This window comes from Lynx canadensis, chromosome D3, assembly GCF_007474595.2.
Source record: "Lynx canadensis isolate LIC74 chromosome D3, mLynCan4.pri.v2, whole genome shotgun sequence".
NCBI lineage: Eukaryota > Metazoa > Chordata > Mammalia > Carnivora > Felidae > Lynx > Lynx canadensis.
In genome coordinates this window covers 77,989,378-78,006,024 of record NC_044314.2, presented here as the reverse complement: position 1 = coordinate 78,006,024, position 16,647 = coordinate 77,989,378, and the positions used below count along the sequence as shown (strand labels likewise).

Genomic DNA, 16,647 nt, shown 5'->3' with positions numbered 1-16,647 from the left:
TATTGCTACCAAGTATTGTCCTAAAACGGTGGTTTTCAAACTTTTTATAGGGGCACAACGTTTCCTGACCAAAAGATGGTATCGTAAATACAATATAATAAAATAATAATAGTAACCAATACTGTTTAGCATTTTCTACGGACCAGGACCTGTGTTAGCACCAGGATGCATCATCTAATTCCTGCAGGACCCCCATGAGGTAGGCATTAGCACCAAATTTCTGATTCGGTGACTCAGTGTTTCCTAAGTTCTACTGTTTCTGAAATGTGAACATATGTTGGAACTAAGCAGCTGTCTCTGTCCTTGCCAAGCACCCAAAGAGCAGTTATTAAATGACTTGTGCATCTTATCACTGACAGTATATTGGAATGGAGAATACACAATGTCAGCACCATCTCACAGGTAAAGACATGGAGGCCTGGGAGTTTAACATCATATAGGTTACATAGAGGCCAATTTAGAATGTGAACCCAGTCTGCCTGACACCAGACCGCATGGTTTGGATCACTAAACAACCCAGCTTCTCTAGCCTAAGTGTGGGTGGGGGTCACTCTTTTGGGTTCCCCCTCCCACTGGGAGAGAACCCAAAGGCTCCTCCACAGAATGATGGAAGTAAGTAAATCAAGGATTAGAAGTCACTGCTCCAGAAAAAAGCAAACGTGAATAAGACAATATAAAAGCTGGGGCGCCTGGGTGGCGCAGTCGGTTAAGCATCCGACTTCAGCCAGGTCACGATCTCACGGTCCGTGGGTTCGAGCCCCGCGTCAGGCTCTGGGCTGATGGCTCAGAGCCTGGAGCCTGGAGCCTGTTTCTGATTCTGTGTCTCCCTCTCTCTCTGCCCCTCCCCCGTTCATGCTCTGTCTCTCTCTGTCCCAAAAATAAATAAAAACGTTGAAAAAAAAAATTAAAAAAAAAAAAAGAGACAATATAAAAGCTATGTAAGTTGAGAAAGTAACAAAATTCAGGGTGCCTGAGTGGCTCAGTCGGTTGAGCCTCCAGCTTCGGTTCAGGTCATGATCTCACTCAGCTCATGATCTCACAGTTCATAGGTTTGAGCCCCGGATAGGGTTCTCTGCTGTCAGCACAGAGCCTACTTTGGATCCTCTGTCTTCCTCTCTCTCTGCCCTTCCCCTGCTCATGTGCACTCGCTCTCTCTCTCTCAAGATAGATAAACATTAAAAAAAAAAGAGAAAGTAGCCAAATTCATTCTACATATTGGCATATTCTAGTAAAAAACAAACCTCTAACTTTAAAAATCTAGGGGAGGGAGGCTTACCAAAGGGCACATGGAAACATTGGAGGGTAATGGATACGCTCATTAATTTGATTGTTTCGCTGGTTTCACAGTTGTGTACACATCTCAAAACTCTTGAGGTTACTGTGCTCCTATTATACCTCAATAAAGCTACAAAAATGTTTTTAAAAAAAGCTTTGTGAAGATGTGGCATCCATGTGCATGTGTGCGCGTGCGCGCGCGCGCACACACACACACACACACACACACACACACACACACTGGAATATCACTCAGCCATGTATAAAGAATGAGATTATGCTATTTTGTGACAACACAGATGGAGCTAGAGGGGATCATGTTAAGTGAAATAAGTCAGACAGAGATAGACACATACCACATGATTTCACTTACATGAGGAATCTAAAAAACAAGACAAACAAACAAAAAGCAGAAGCAGACCCGTAAGTACAGAGAACTGATGGTTGCCAGAAGGGAGGGTGGTGGAGGGACGGGTAAAATTGGTGAAGGAGAGTGGGAGATACAGACTTCCAGTTATGGAATGAATAAGTCATGGGGATGAAAAGTACAGCATAGGGAATATAGTTGGTATTATAATAGTGTTGTACGGTGACAGATGGTAACTATACTTGTGGTGAGCTGAGCATAATATATAGAGTTGTTGAATCACTATGCTATAGAGCAAAAACTAATGTAATATTGTGTGTCAACTATACTTCAATTAAAAAAAAAACTGTTATGCCAAAAGACTAAAAAAAGAGAAAACTCCAGATGAAGGATTAACGATGTACACATTTAAAACCTATCCAAGCTTATTTTAGGAAAAATAGTAATATAAAAAAAAAATCACGGTCATAAAATGATCTATGTTTTATTCAGTGATCATTTACGAGCATGTATGTAATAAAAGCAAATAACCCTTGCATAAAATAAGAAACTGAGACGGTAAGAAACTTAAAAAAAAGTGGCGGCACGAGAGTGCAGGAACAGAATGCATCCGCTCCTCAAGGAAGGGAGGCAGAATGGAGGAAGTCGGGGATGCTTTTCAGGCAGGCCCACCCCTGATGCAGCCATCGGCATCGGGAGACACAGACCAAAAATCTATCTGCCGGGTACCTGCTAGAGTCAAACAGAGGCGCATCTCATGACCCACTAGCTGCTCTGCTCTTGGGTATATGCTCATCAGAACAGGTGCCGACAGCCTCCAAGGGACTTACATAACAGTGCTTCTACACAACTGTGTTCCTAATGGCAGTAACCCAAATGACCATCAGCAGGAGAATGGATAAACAAACTTCAGTTCTACGCATCCACTGGCAACGCCACACCATACTAATGAAAGAGAACAAACTCCTGATGGATGCAACAACAGGGATGAACCCCACAGATAACTTAAGACAAAAAAACTAAACCCAAAAGAACACATCCTCTGTGATTCCCTTTGTCTGAAGTTTAGGAACTGGCCAAAGTGATCTCTGGTATCAGAGGACAGAACCGAGGTCACCCTTTGGGGCAAAGGATGATGATAAGAGGGCATGAGGGAGCCTTCTGGGGGTTGAAAATGTTCTGGATCTTGATGCATGTTGTGGTTACATGTTGTCCATATGTGTAAAAATTTCACTGAACTGCACTGTAAGATTAGTGTACTTCATGCACTTTACAGTATGTCTTTTATTTTTTAAACATATTAAATATATATATATATTTATATTTATTTATTTATGTATGTTTGGGAGAGTACAGCAGGGGAGGGGCAGAAAGAGGGGGACAGAGGATCCAAATCGGGCTCTGTGCCGACAGGCTGACAGCAGTGAGCTCAATGTGGGGGCTTGAACTCACAAACCATGAGGTCGTGACCTAAGCCAAAGTCAGATGCTCAACTGACCAAGCTACCCAGGTGCCCTTACAGTGTGTATTTTGTAACTAAATGAAGGGGGGAAACCATACACTGACCAGACTTAGCATCCTATTTATAGCAGATAAAGAGGAAAGAAAAAGTTCCATTACAAGGCAATAAAATATGAAAAGGAAGGAAGGAAGGAAGGAAGGAAGGAAGGAAGGAAGGAAGGAAGGAAGGAAGGAAGGAAGGAAGGAATGTGGGGGGTGGGGTGGGTTTCCAGAAATTCACAGATGTGAATACTACAAATGGAGACAAGTTCACTGAGAACTAAGAAAGTAATAAACTGATGACAGTACCAAATAAAGGAAGTGGAACCTTGAATAAGGATAACATCTTATCTTCTGAAAGGGGCTTATTTCAGTCTTTTTTTATAATCGAAAACAGACCTAGCTTCTGCTGACCCTACCCCATCACATAATCTAAGCATGATACTTATCTGCTCGCAGAATTTACTTCTCTCCATATACATGATATCTCCCAAAAAGCCCTAGATTTTTATTTTGCCTATTGGGAACTTAAAATTTCTAGGTCCACAGCACGTGCTGGTCTTCCCTCTCCATAGCTGCAGCAGGCTGGAGGAGCCATTGCAGATGCTACCTGCCTCCAGCGTCTGGACAGGGTCTGGCTGGGACCAGCTTTGGAACCTTCCACATTGGGGTGGGAGGGGGAGCCGCCCTAGGACTTACAATGCAGCGACTGAAACCGATTAGCGGTTCTGCAGTGAGAATTATTTCCACCACTCCAACTATCCTTCCCCAAACATGAAGAACGGTTTTGAATTTTAAAAACTGGCAGGAACCCAAGAAACTGGAGTTATCTGGTGCTCAGAAACTCCCAATCAGTTTGACCACATTAACTGCTTCAAGATGAAAGTTTGTAACAAACATCAGTCACGGATATTGTAAGAGATACCCCCTCTCCCTTGTCCGTTTTAGTCTCGTGTTATTTTAATCATCTTTAGTTTTAATACTCACAGTACAGCTGTTACGAAGGGCGTCAAATTTGCGCTGGATTTCATCTCTATGTGCCTAAAAGGTAAGAAGTCGATTATAAATTTTTCACAGCAGAGGGTACAATTCTACATGCTATGGGCCAAATGAAGAAAAGAGCAATTTACCGAGAAAGCCAAGAATGTTGTTGCAGCTGCCCAAACATCTGGTTTTCAAAGAACTAATTAATCAAGCCATGTCAAACATGAGAAGTTAAAGTTACAGGAATATATGATGCTGGGTTAGTAACAACGACTATTTAGACCACACAGGCACACCCTGTATACATACACTTAATGTTTATATGAATGCCTAGGGGCTTTGGAAGAAAAGGAAAAAAAAAAATGAAAGGATGAAGTTTTTACTCTCTTTCCTTTGTTTACTCCCCATTCTTAACCTTTCCCTCTTCTTTCCAGCTGACCCCTCGCTAGGCTACTCCCTGAGAGACACACACATGCATGCAAACACACACACACACACACACACACACACACACACACACACACACACACCAGCCAGTACAAGCTAGGGATTTTTCTTCTTGTTAATCAAAAGCTGCTGAGATTCAGAAATCCCACATTGACCTTGAGGTAAATAGAAAGGCTTTCTCCAAGGCAGAGCTGCTCTCAAACAGCAGCATTTGTTCAGTTGACCTTCAAGGACTTGGTGAGCGTACATGCTATTCCATCCACTGTGGCACGACACAGTATATGTGGAGTTACCTTCCTTCAGTGGGGGAGGATGGAAAGTTAACAAGTGCATGATTACAAACAGTGACAAAGGCTCTGAAAGAAACAGGGTGAAGGAAAAAAGAATAAGGGGGATAGAAAGGAACTTACTTAGATGGGGTAGTCAAGGAGGGCTTCTCTGAAGAGGTGCCACTTTAACTGACACCTGTAGGATAATGGGGAGCCAGCCAGGCAAAGGACAGGAAAAGGCAGAGGGCACAAATCTTGAAGTGAGAAAATGTTTGGGGCATTTGACGAACAAAAAAAGGCCTGAATGGTTTTTTCAAACTTCAAGCTGCGACCCAAGAGCGAGTATGACAAATGTGTTGCTTTTCTGTTTTGGTTTATCCAATGAAATGGAATAAAAAAGAATAGACAACACTGGGATGTGCCCTTGGATAGTGAAGCACTGTCACAGAAAACTTCTGTTTCCAATACCATAATTCATTAAATTTAAGATGCTATCAACTGTAAGACATGGCAATTTTATGTACCATTAAGAAAAAAAAAGGTGTTGTTGAATAAGCTATGACATGTTTATGTCCATGTGACTAGGGAGTCATATATCAGCTATGACTAAGCTGCATCCTGATTTTACATACTTTGGAATCAACGAAAGAATATATATATGCTCCCTTGTATTAGATTGTAGGGTAAATGTATTCTCGGTGGGTAGGGGTCAAACAATTTTTGGCTAAAGCACAGCAAGAGAAGGAAAATGTGGCCCAAGATTATGGTAGAGAGGCAGGCAGGGACCAAGTCACTTGAAGGCCCAGAAAGGAGTTTGGGTTTCATTCAAAATACCATTAATCAGAAGCCAATGGAGATTTTAAAAAGTAGAGGGAAATGATCTGCTTGTCACTTTGTGGATGCTGTAGGAAGAACAGATAGAAATAGGAAACAGCACGGAAATAGAAATAGAAAGCAGCACGGAAACCAGAGGAGGCTATTGCTGTCATTCAAGAAGGAGATGATGGTGGTCTGGAGTAGGATGGCGGCCAAGGCACAGAGAAGTGGATGGAAGTGAGTTCTCTTTTGGAAGCATAGGAAATAAGACTTGCTGCAGACATTGGAAAAGGAAGGGTCAAAAATGCCCTGAAAGATCTTTGACTTGAGAGACAGGGTATCATTTGCTTAGCTATGAAACCTCAAAGAAGAATCTAATTTGGGACAAAGGCAAAAGTGGCCTTTCTCTTAAAAAAAATTAGTCTCCACCAGAAGGTCTATAAAAGAACTAAGTCAAAAATTTTAGAGGTGTGGGGCACCTGAGTGGCTCAGTCAGTTAAGCATCGGACTTCAGCTCAGGTCATGATCTCGCGTTCATGGGTTTGCCTTGTCAGGCTCTGTGCTGACAGCTCAGAGCCTGGAGCCTGCTTCGGATTCTGTGTCTCCCTCTCTCTCTGCCCTTCCCCAGCTTGCACTCTCTCTCTCTCTGTCTCTTTTAGAGCTTTGATGTATTCTCTAGTATGTCTACTTGCCATAAATATTATAAATTTATAACAGCAGATAAACCATAAACCCACAGATGCAAAAAGTTCCAAGAACCCCAAGCACAAGAAACATGAAGAAAATTAAGCTACATCACCTCACTATCAAACTGCGTAAAATCAGTAATAAAGAGAAAAAGCTTAAAGCCAGTCACAGCAAAACACAAGTTACATACAGAGAAACGGAAGTCAGATTTCTCACCAAAAAGTGGGTAAAAAAAACGGGGAGGGAAAGGGGGCTAAAGCAAGTTAGAAGTCAGTAGAACATCTTTAAAGCACTGAAAGGAAAAACAAACAAACAAAAAACTCTTAAAATTTGTCAATCTAAATTATATACCCAGCAAAAATATCCTTCAAAAATGAAGGTGAAATTAAAGACTTCTTCAGATATAGAAAAGCTGAAGGAATTTGCCACCTTCACTGTAAGAAATGGTAAAGGAAGTCCTTCAGGCAAAAGGAAAATGAAAACCAGAAATACAAATCTACACAAAAGATTGAAGAGCACTTGGAAAATGTTTTGTTTTTAGGTTATACAGACTCACAGATTCATAAAAAGTTATCATTTGGAATCAACTCTCCAGGGGTACCTGGGTGGCTCAGTTGGTTAAGCATCAGACTTGAGCTCAGGTCATGATCTCATGGTTCATGGGCTCAAGCCCCACATTGGGCTCTGTGCTGACAGCTCAGAGCCTGGAGCCTGCTTCGGATTCTGTGTCTCCCTCTCTCTCTGCCCCTCCTCCACTCACACTCTGTCTCTCTGTGTCTCTCAAAAATGAATAAACGTTAAAAAAAAAAAAAAGAATCAACTCTTCACATAATTAGCCCACATTTTTATGGAAAACTTATCAGACTATTTTTTTTTTCCCAAAAATCAATCTGCTTCAGGCCCAACAATCATACAAGAGAGTTAGTGATTTAATGGGGCATGAATACCATTTATCCAAAGTGGGAACATGGTTCTACCACTGAAATCTCATCTGCTGTAAGCAGCAGCCTGGCCCCCAAAGACCATCCAACTCCCTCGAGTACACTTACTAATCATCAAGGACAAAAGGCATGGATTCTCCCTAGGAAGAATAAGGCCCTACGTTAACAAACCTAAGAGCATGAATGAGCAAATTTTTTTCTTTAAAGGACCAGGCAGTAAATATTTTTGGCTTTGAGAGCCATTCAGTCTCTCTCACAACCACTCAACTCTGATCTCATAGCAGAAAAACAGCCATACACAATGTGAAAACAAGTGGGTATTCCAATAAAACTTTATTTACATAAAAGAGGAAGCATACTGAATTTGGCCCATTGGCTGTTGCCTGCCAACCCCTGATTTAAATGACTATTTGGTGTGAAATCTCTCAAAGACAGAAACGGGAAGCTGACAGTAGAGTGAACTCCTTCAAAATGAACTTCTTCAAAGCCTAAGCAGTGACCATGAAAAAACTCACTGGCCTTGACTTAGGAAGAGAGGCCCTATTCAACTTTTTTATTAATAGATTTTCCAAATAACACTACTCCTTTAAAAACGTGTTTAACTTCCCCCAATGTAGTCTGATATTTCAATCACTAATACTGTTTCATATCCATTAAAATCTACCATTATGAGGCCTCTGGATCATTCTGACATATCAAATGGCAATCCTCTTTGAGGATCATTATGACTTGATTTATTATTGACTATGAAATATAAACACAAAATGTAGAACTGATCCTATTATGACTGCTGGAGATTCTATAAGCATTTAACAATTATTGAACTGATCTGAGCAAGAAAATGTCAAGAAACATGTTTTATGTTTCTTTGAAATAAGTTGTAAAGCAAGCACACAACGAAAGTTCACACAATACTGTATATAAAGATAAGAAAATACGTAAGACAATCTTTAGATTCTCTCAATGAAATATCTGAGTGTTAATTGGATATCAGGTGATACGGGGAATAAATATTTACACTCTTCAAAGGACCCTGAAGAGCTTTTGTTTATGTGGGTTATATTTATCTATATTTATCACTTAAGAAATTAAAATGGAGATTTTTTTTCAAACATTTATTCTTTCTTTTAAAATAGCATTGCTTTTGCACCACCAATGCAAATGTTAACAAACTGAAAAATGCCAAATGACATCTTAGTATTATTATGAAAATAATATGAACTTGGGGAACCCCAAGGGATCCTCTGACCCCACTTTGAGAACTGCTGACCTAAGGGTTGGGGGGCAATCAGGAAGAATGCACAGGCTACAGCCTAAAGACTAGAGATGCACTCTTTTTTAGGAGTACTAAGGTCTTCACTGATTTAAAGAAAGTTACAAGAGGAAGAAAAAAAGAGAATTTAACGCAGTCTTGATGAGAGAAAAATTCCATGCAGAACTGGAGAAAGGAAACTAGTGTTTAGATGTCTGACCATCTTCTGGGGCCCATGGTCAGGATTCTAGAACACTCAGGCTTCCACACATGCCCCCAATTCTGTATCTTGCTTATCATGCCAGTGTCTTGCTTAATTAAATACAAGGATTGATATTTATGTAAAACAAATGAGAGTATGCAGACTCATGGTTTTAACAAACCAAAGAGGATGACATTGGGATCCCATGATCACGCTATGCTGGATCACTCCTTTCATTAGTGCCTCTAGCTTTGGACTCTTGATTATGCAGCATTAGTCATTTAACCAAATCAGTAAAAGAACGTGAGGACAGGGACACGAAACGTGCGTCATGGAGTCAATGCTGATGTACACGGGGCCTACACCACGCCTTTCCCTGCATCCACATTCAGAATGGCACATCACATCACACATCTGTCTGCTCTAAAGTGTGCAAGAAACATGTCAAGGAACATCAAATTCTCTTCCTCAGATGAAGGGATGGGGTCTTAAATATCAAGTCGAGGTGGAAAATTCTCTCTTCCACCAAGAAGCATTGAAGCACCTTAAAAGCATGGCTTTTTGTTTAAATATGACTCTCCTGTCGGCCTCCACCTTGATTCATTCTCAGCTTTTGATGGCCAGTGAATCTCCAAGCAAACTCAATTGACAGGATGGCTAACGTTGGAGCGGGTAGCAAGAAAACACGAAGGAGACCGACAGTCGCTTCCCAGGGGGCCCCAAAGCACTTCTGCAGTGGAGGGAGTCAACGGTACTGTGTTGCATCTAATCTGCTCCAGGGGCAGAAGCCAGAGTAACGGCTCCCTACCCTGGCCAGGAGATGGCTGCCTCTTAAAATTAAGCAACAAGAGCCCATTCGACTCTTCTCTTTTATCGGTAAACCAGACTGCTATGAAGTTCGCAAATCTCCTAGACCATTTTAGGTCCAGCTGATTTAATTTGACTGATGCTTATGTGGGGGGCCTGAAGTTGGGCCTGAACAATGAGACCGAGTCAGGGTACTGCATCTATGGCCATTTTCTCTTTCTTTCGGAAAATACCTTCTTCAGAACAAATTCAACAAAGCCATGCAGGCAACAGCTGCATGGGGTCCATCACCACGTCCATGGGACATAATCGAAGGGAGGGGCAGGGGGAAGACCCATGGCCTCAAAACTGGACTGAGGCAAGTTGATATGGGGTTTGGATTCCTGCACAATAGGCTACAAACAGCTGTAAGGTATTTTTCCCTGCCATCACTTTGAAAAAAAGCCCTATTTTCCAAGGCATCTTCATCTGCAAGGGTGGTAGAGCCCTAGTTTCTAGACTTAGGGAGGTTTGTTTCTTTATTTTTTTCATAAGATGCTCGGAGGCAGTGATCTCATCTGACTAAATTAAGTCGTGACTTGCTGCTGTGAAGGCTTCCAGCAGCCATTAGACACAGCACATTCCAACCAGCAGCAAGACAGGATTTAAAGACTAATTTCCCCACAGATAAACAGCAGTGACACATGCTCTATTTTATACCCTCCTCCTTCTGAATGGGCAGGATAAGATGCCACCACCCTCCCTCCCAATCCCAACAGAGCAGTGAGATAAATGTGTCCTTCTCCTCCGCTCCAAAGTAAAAGGATTTGAGGACTTACAGGCCAATCCCCTGGGGAGAAAAGGCTAAAGACACAGCACTAGGCACATAGTGAGGATTCATTAAGTATGGATTAGATTACTGGTGTCTCCTCTTTCTTTCAGAGCGTGGGTGGTTCACACAGGGGGGACAATATTAATATACAATGCATTCAATATAACCGTGGTAAGATTTTAGGTGCCTCCTTTAGCAGCTAAGAAATGCTATCTGGCTGTCTCCCTCCTCATCTACCCAGTTCCAGAAAGCACATAAGTCTTCTTGGCACACAGTCTTTTATATTCATTTCATTCCTACCTCCATATTTTTCTTATATAGACTTATTTTCTCTATGCCTTTTCTTTCTTATTTTATCTTGTTATACTGTTTTATATCTTCCCAAACTGCTCTGAATCCATTTTGAAACAAGGCAGAGTATAAATAAAAAGATATCGTGACTGTTTTTTTCGCCAAACCAAGTACTGAGGACACATGGCATATCACACAATGAGTGTTCTCATGGGGACAATAGAAATTAATGTTGCAATCAATATCTGAACTTGGTGAAAGTCCTGGAAAATCTGGGACGCACGCGTACTTCCTATGCAGGAGTTAATCCGTATCCCCAGGATCCTGGAAACCCCCGTGTCCTAGACGGGTCTATAACGAGCCTGGCACTGTCAGATCACGTTCCCAATCTGGTTCAGATAATGGGCTCCCCAAAGCCAACAACAGAAGGTAACTTCTAAGGATGAGATCGGTTTTTAAAAAGAAAAAGAAGTACACACATTACTTTCAAACAGGGTAAATCATAAGCAACAAATGTGCATGGCCATCTGTAGAAGTAACCCCACTCTAAGAGACGCTGAGATGTTCGCTGATGGAAATGGGGACAGCATCCAAGATGAATCAGAGTGAATAAGGTACCCACCGAGCTACCTTATTTTAGAAAACACTAAAACCCAATCAGCTGCATTGTGCCCTGCCCACGGAAGAGGGTACCCTGACCAGCAGGCATGACTGTGCCTGTCCACTTGGCAAGTACACTATGTTACTACCACCGATGTACTTGCTTGGCTGATACTAGCCATTAAACGCCTTCGGCTTTCTGTGCCGAGTCCAGGTCCACCAAGCGGCCCTTCCAGGAGAAATGAGGTTTTTGAGAAGACTTCTCTGAAGGGGGAAAAAATGTGAAGATTAGCCACCCGGAGTATCCCAGGCAGCTCGGTGGTTCTTTTTTCCACTGGAAGTTGATACGCTGGCCTTTTATATGTAAGATTCTTGTCAGTTTTATCAGCCTGGGTCAGCCCCCATGAGAAGGATCAACTGTGGGAAATTGACCCAAAACGTCCAATTTTTAGACTTCCAGAAAGAACTAAGGTCTAAATCCAGCGTCACCCTCCCTTCTCCTCAAGTTCTACTTCCTAAGCACACTCTTCAGTTGAATAAACTAGTGTCTCACAATGAGCAGAGAGGCCAGGTCCCTCTTAAAGAAAGACTCTCACTCAGAAGAATCTTTTCCATCCAGAACATACGAGATGCGTACATAAGACTTGAAGCAGAATGTACAGCTTAAAAAAAAAAAAAAAGTAACACAAATGAGGCTAACCAATACAAAAATAGAAATGTGGTAGAAAGACTACGATAAGGTAGAAGATTATTTTTCTTTTTTAACGATTATTGAAACCTAAGTAGAAGATCCAGGAAAATGGACTTCGGCTCAAACTAAAATTTTAAATACAATGATGATTATTTTAAAAAGAAGGAAGACATATAAATAGAAGAGGAACTTCTCAAGATACTAAGAAAAGGTCAGATGTTAACCAATTGATGCAGTATACCAATTCTCATGAGGGAGGAGCTTACGTAAGCCCGCTTTCTGCTCATTACGTATCTCTAAGGGATTGCTTTTTCTCTCTTGGGATTTCTATGAGGGAGCAGGTCTCCTCAGCGCCATGCTCGTGCTGGCTGAGGCCTGGAGGAGCCTGAAGGTGCCCGTCCCCAGGCCTACCGTGAGCGCCTGGATCTCTTCTTCTGCCTCCGCCGTCGTCTCCTCCAGCTCGGTCTTGGCCTGGCGAAGCTGGCTCTCCAGGGCCGCCCGGGCCGCCTGCAGGGCCGTCAGCTGGGACTCACGCTCTTGCAGGGAGAGTTGCAGCTCTGTGAGCTGACGCTTCAGCTCCAGTTTCTGCTCCTCGTGCTCTAGACTGACCTGAGAGGGGCGGAGAGACACACACACTCACGGTCAGTTGACCCTAACTACGGAGAACGCAACCGACTAGTCAAGCTAACTGACTGAACCTAACTAGCTGAGACGCAACTGGCCGTTCAACCTACATCTTGGTTGATTGATGTGGTCATGGATTCAAATTCTCAGCACTCAACTGAGAGGGAGAAAATGCCGTAAAATGGACCTGACTTCAGGAGTCTCAAAAATGACCAGAAGTAAGAACGTGTAAGAGAATGTCTATACGAAGCATCCCTTACTTCCAAATATTCAAAGGCTTGGGGAGGCTTCAGAAGAAAAAGTACACGGCAAGAGTCTCAAATGAAAAGTATGACAAATACTCTAATTAGAAAAGCACTTACGGGGTGCTTGGGTGGCTCAGTCAGTTGAGCACCCAACTTCTAATTTTGGTTCAGGTCATGATCCCAGGGTTGTGGGATAGAGCCCTGCATCGGGCTCCACGCTGAGCATGGAGCCTGCTTGAGATTCTCCCTCCCTCCCAATCTCTCTCTCTCTCTCTCTCTCCCCGCCCCCCCCCGCCCCTCTTCCCCACTCATGCTCTAAAATTTAAAAAAAATAATACAAAAAAAGCATTTAAAAGTAAATGGCTATAAATAACACCATATTGGTAACAAGGACACCTTTACAATTGGGATAAAAATGAAACAACCAGAATTGAATTCTGTTTATTTTAAATATTCCTGCTCTGATTTGTTCGCATTAGGTAACCCACATTAGGTCACATTGTGAGCTAATCATTCTTTCCTCCATCTGCCCATCTATCCTTCTATCGACTCAATGTTTCATTCATTCAAGAAGAGTTTACTCAGCAACTTCCACATAAAAAGGAATATGAAGAGGAAAGACAGTTTCTTCCTCTGAGTTGGAGGAGAAATGAAAACCAACCATTACCATATATGTGGTCAAGTGTAACGGTCAGAATATGTAGGGATGTCGTGGGCACACAGTGGAGAATAAAGAAGGTAACTCTGAGTGTACTTACTGAAGAATTTACAGGAGCCAAATGAGCAAACAGGAAAGAAAATTCCAAGCAGAGGAACCAAGACATCCAAAGGCTGTCCCACAAAGATGTGGGAGACCATGGCCTAATCTACTGACCTAACAAACACTGACAAGGTTGTCCTAGGGACCAGACCCTGTGTCAGACTTTGGGGACGTCAAGCAAATAAGAGGTGTCTGCTGCCCTCAGAAAGTTCACTGTCTAACTGGTTCTTCCAAGAGGTACACAACGTGACGATCTAGACAAAGAAGGCCAGGGGGACGCAAAGGAGATGTTCTATCCAGAAAAGGGTCCCTGGAAAAGGTGACACCCAAGTCCCTTAAGGATGAAGAGAAGACTTATAAAAGATTAAGCCTACAGAGCCAACAAGATTTTGTGGTGCATTTGAGGTGGGGCAAGAGACACAGGACAGAGGGGAGTCGACAGTGACACCTGAGCTTCTGGGCAGGTGCTCTGCGCAGTGAGACCACTGCTACGCCAGAGAACACCAGGGAACATGAGAAGAGCCAGTCTGAGGAGAAAGGTAAGAAATTCGGTGTTGATGTGATGAACTTGGGCAGCGAGGGAGACATCCAGGTGGAGGTGTCTAACTAACCTCTACTGGGACAGTGGATCAGAGACTCACAAGAAAGGTGTGGGCTGGCGATCTAGATCTGGGAGCCCTTAGCCAGTCAGTCAGCGGCAGCTGAAGCCAAGGCTGCGCTCTCCCGCTTGTGAAGATGGTGGCAACCTGAGGGCACTGAACTCGGGGCTCACCCGCAAGGTGCCAGGCACTCCTTTAGCTCATCTCATCCCGTGACAACCCAGAGAGGGAGGCACTGCTTACTATCACCTCCACTTGACACACGAGCACGCTGTGGCGCTGACACACTAAGTGGCTGAGCAAATGTCACACAGCTCAGCAATGGCGGGGCTGGCTTCGAACCCAGAAGTCCGCCTCAAGAGTCTGCTACTTGCTGTTTGTCTTATTAACATGCCAGCAGTCAGAGCAGGCGGTGACTCCACCGGCGGGCTGAAACATTCCCCCGAGACCACTTGGCAGAACCAAGGGAGGCAGCTGACAGCGAGTCATGTGGAGGTGGGTGAGCAGGATGCCATGCAAAGACAGGAGGAGTCCCCACCCCACCCCCCCCACCAGGGCCCTGCACCTTCGCCACTCCACACATTTCGCTAGGGAAGACCTCACACTGCACACACAGGGTCGGGGAGGCCCAGGGCCCTCTAAGTTGGATTAAACTGGAGGCTGAGAGGCCTCTGCCCCCAAACTCAGTAGCAGCAGGCAGCACACAGAAGGTGGACCAGCCTTGTTATGTTTAAAGCTAAGCTCCAGAACTCCCAGGGGGTGTGACACTGAGCCTCCTATAAACGTTCTAGGTTGCCCCCACCTTCCTTGGGGGAGCTAGCTGGATCGATTCAAAAGGAAAAAAAAAAAAAAAAGATTCAAGGGAAAAGAAAAAAGCAACTCGTTTTTCCTGGGGCATTTTAATTGCCCAGATGAGCGACAGAGGCAGGACAGGTGCCGCAGTAAGAGAGACATTTGTGGAAAGGGAAGGCAAGACAGCCAGTGTTCCCACGCTCAAAGAAATCGGAGTTATTTACACTCACACTCTTAAGGCTCACACCACAGGGAAATGTTGTTAAACTTACTGAACAGTAAAAATATAGCCTGGATAATAAAACTTAAACCACCATCCAAGGCTTCCGGACAACCCAGAACCACCATTCTGGAAGTGTAAGAATCACCTGGAGACTGCTAAAAATGCAAATCCCAGCTCCCCCTGTCCCCCCACATCCTATTTCATTCAAAAAAACCTAAGAGACCCAGGAATCTGCATTTCAAAAGACACACCAGATGATCCTAAAGGACCCATGTACACCTGGACCACCCTTGAAAAACACGAGACAATGCATTTTTTTTGCCTGTCCTTTGGGGGACTGGCCTCATTTTCACACTGCAGTACAAAAAAAACCCATGAGTATTCCCCAAGGTTAGTCCTCAGACCTCTGTCTGCTTAACAGCCTTTTCCTTAAGAGAGACCATCTGCTCCTTGAAGAATTCCATCACAACTACCCGAGACCTACGAGGCTCCGGGAACTGTGTCTCCTCTCCCAGCTGGGATGTCCTACTCCCAACGACCCCTCTCCTGCACTCCTCTGTCCAACCAGCCAACCCTGCCTACGAGCTGACAGCCCCCAAGATCAGAGATGGGGTCTGTCTTATCACCACTGCTGGCACTAACTTCACAGCCTCAATCACCCTCAACGCGTCTACAACCAAATGTGTCGTATTTTCCTCCCCAAAACTTGGCTACGTTTCCCAGCTTCCTTATATCTCTGAAGTGAACCACCTTCCATCAAACCTAAGATTTAGATTTGTCTTTTCATCTTCCGCTGTCACTAGGAGACCGCTCCACTGCCATGAAGCCACCCTACGTACCCGAGTGCCAAACTCCCAAGCGTGGACTCAGTCAAGTACGTGACCCTCGTGACCCTTGCTAAATCAGGATAAGGGAGGAATCACTCTGCCCTCCCGGCTCCAGTTTGAAAAACACACCCATTTACATCATCCTCATGTGACCCTAGCGGGGAGATCCATTATCATGGCCATCTGACAGATGAGAGACCTGAAGCGCAGAGAGAACTAGGCTACCCAAGGTTACAAAACTCACAAGTGCAAGTGGGACTCTAACCCAGATCGGGGACGCATGACACCTCTCGTGTATATACTGACTGACTGACGCTTGACACCTGGCTGGGTTTGGAGCCCCACCCCCCAGCGAATCCTCCTGGGGGTGGGCCCCTCGCTCTCACCTCCCTCAGCCTCGTCTCCAGCTCCAGCAGCCGGTTCTTGTCGCTGTGGTCTTGGTGGCTGATTTTCTCCAGCTGCTCCTCCAGCTTTCGGTTCTGGGCCTCCAGTTTCCCTGCCTGTGTCTCCAGGTAGAACTTCTGCTGCCTGAGTTCTGAAATCATCTCTTCCTGGGCCTTCCTGGTGGGGGTGGTGGGAGGAGCCAAGCAAAATCACAGTCTTGTTAGAGGTGAGCACGTTCCCTCAGAAGGGGCAC

At 44.0% G+C, this 16,647-nt stretch overlaps 1 protein-coding gene across 2 annotated transcripts in view; it reads right to left on the bottom strand.

Annotated features, from left to right (window-relative positions):
- Nucleotides 1–16,647, bottom strand: part of LOC115528104 (citron Rho-interacting kinase) — a 131,117-nt gene that overhangs the window by 45,268 nt on the left and 69,202 nt on the right. For both annotated transcript variants that reach the window (XM_030335930.1, XM_030335931.1), the window contains 3 exons: nucleotides 16,397–16,571; nucleotides 12,352–12,549; nucleotides 4,130–4,183 (listed from right to left, as the gene is read on the bottom strand). In XM_030335930.1, the coding sequence (XP_030191790.1) occupies nucleotides 4,130–4,183; nucleotides 12,352–12,549; nucleotides 16,397–16,571 (427 nt within the window). The remainder of the gene's footprint in view (nucleotides 1–4,129; nucleotides 4,184–12,351; nucleotides 12,550–16,396; nucleotides 16,572–16,647) is intronic.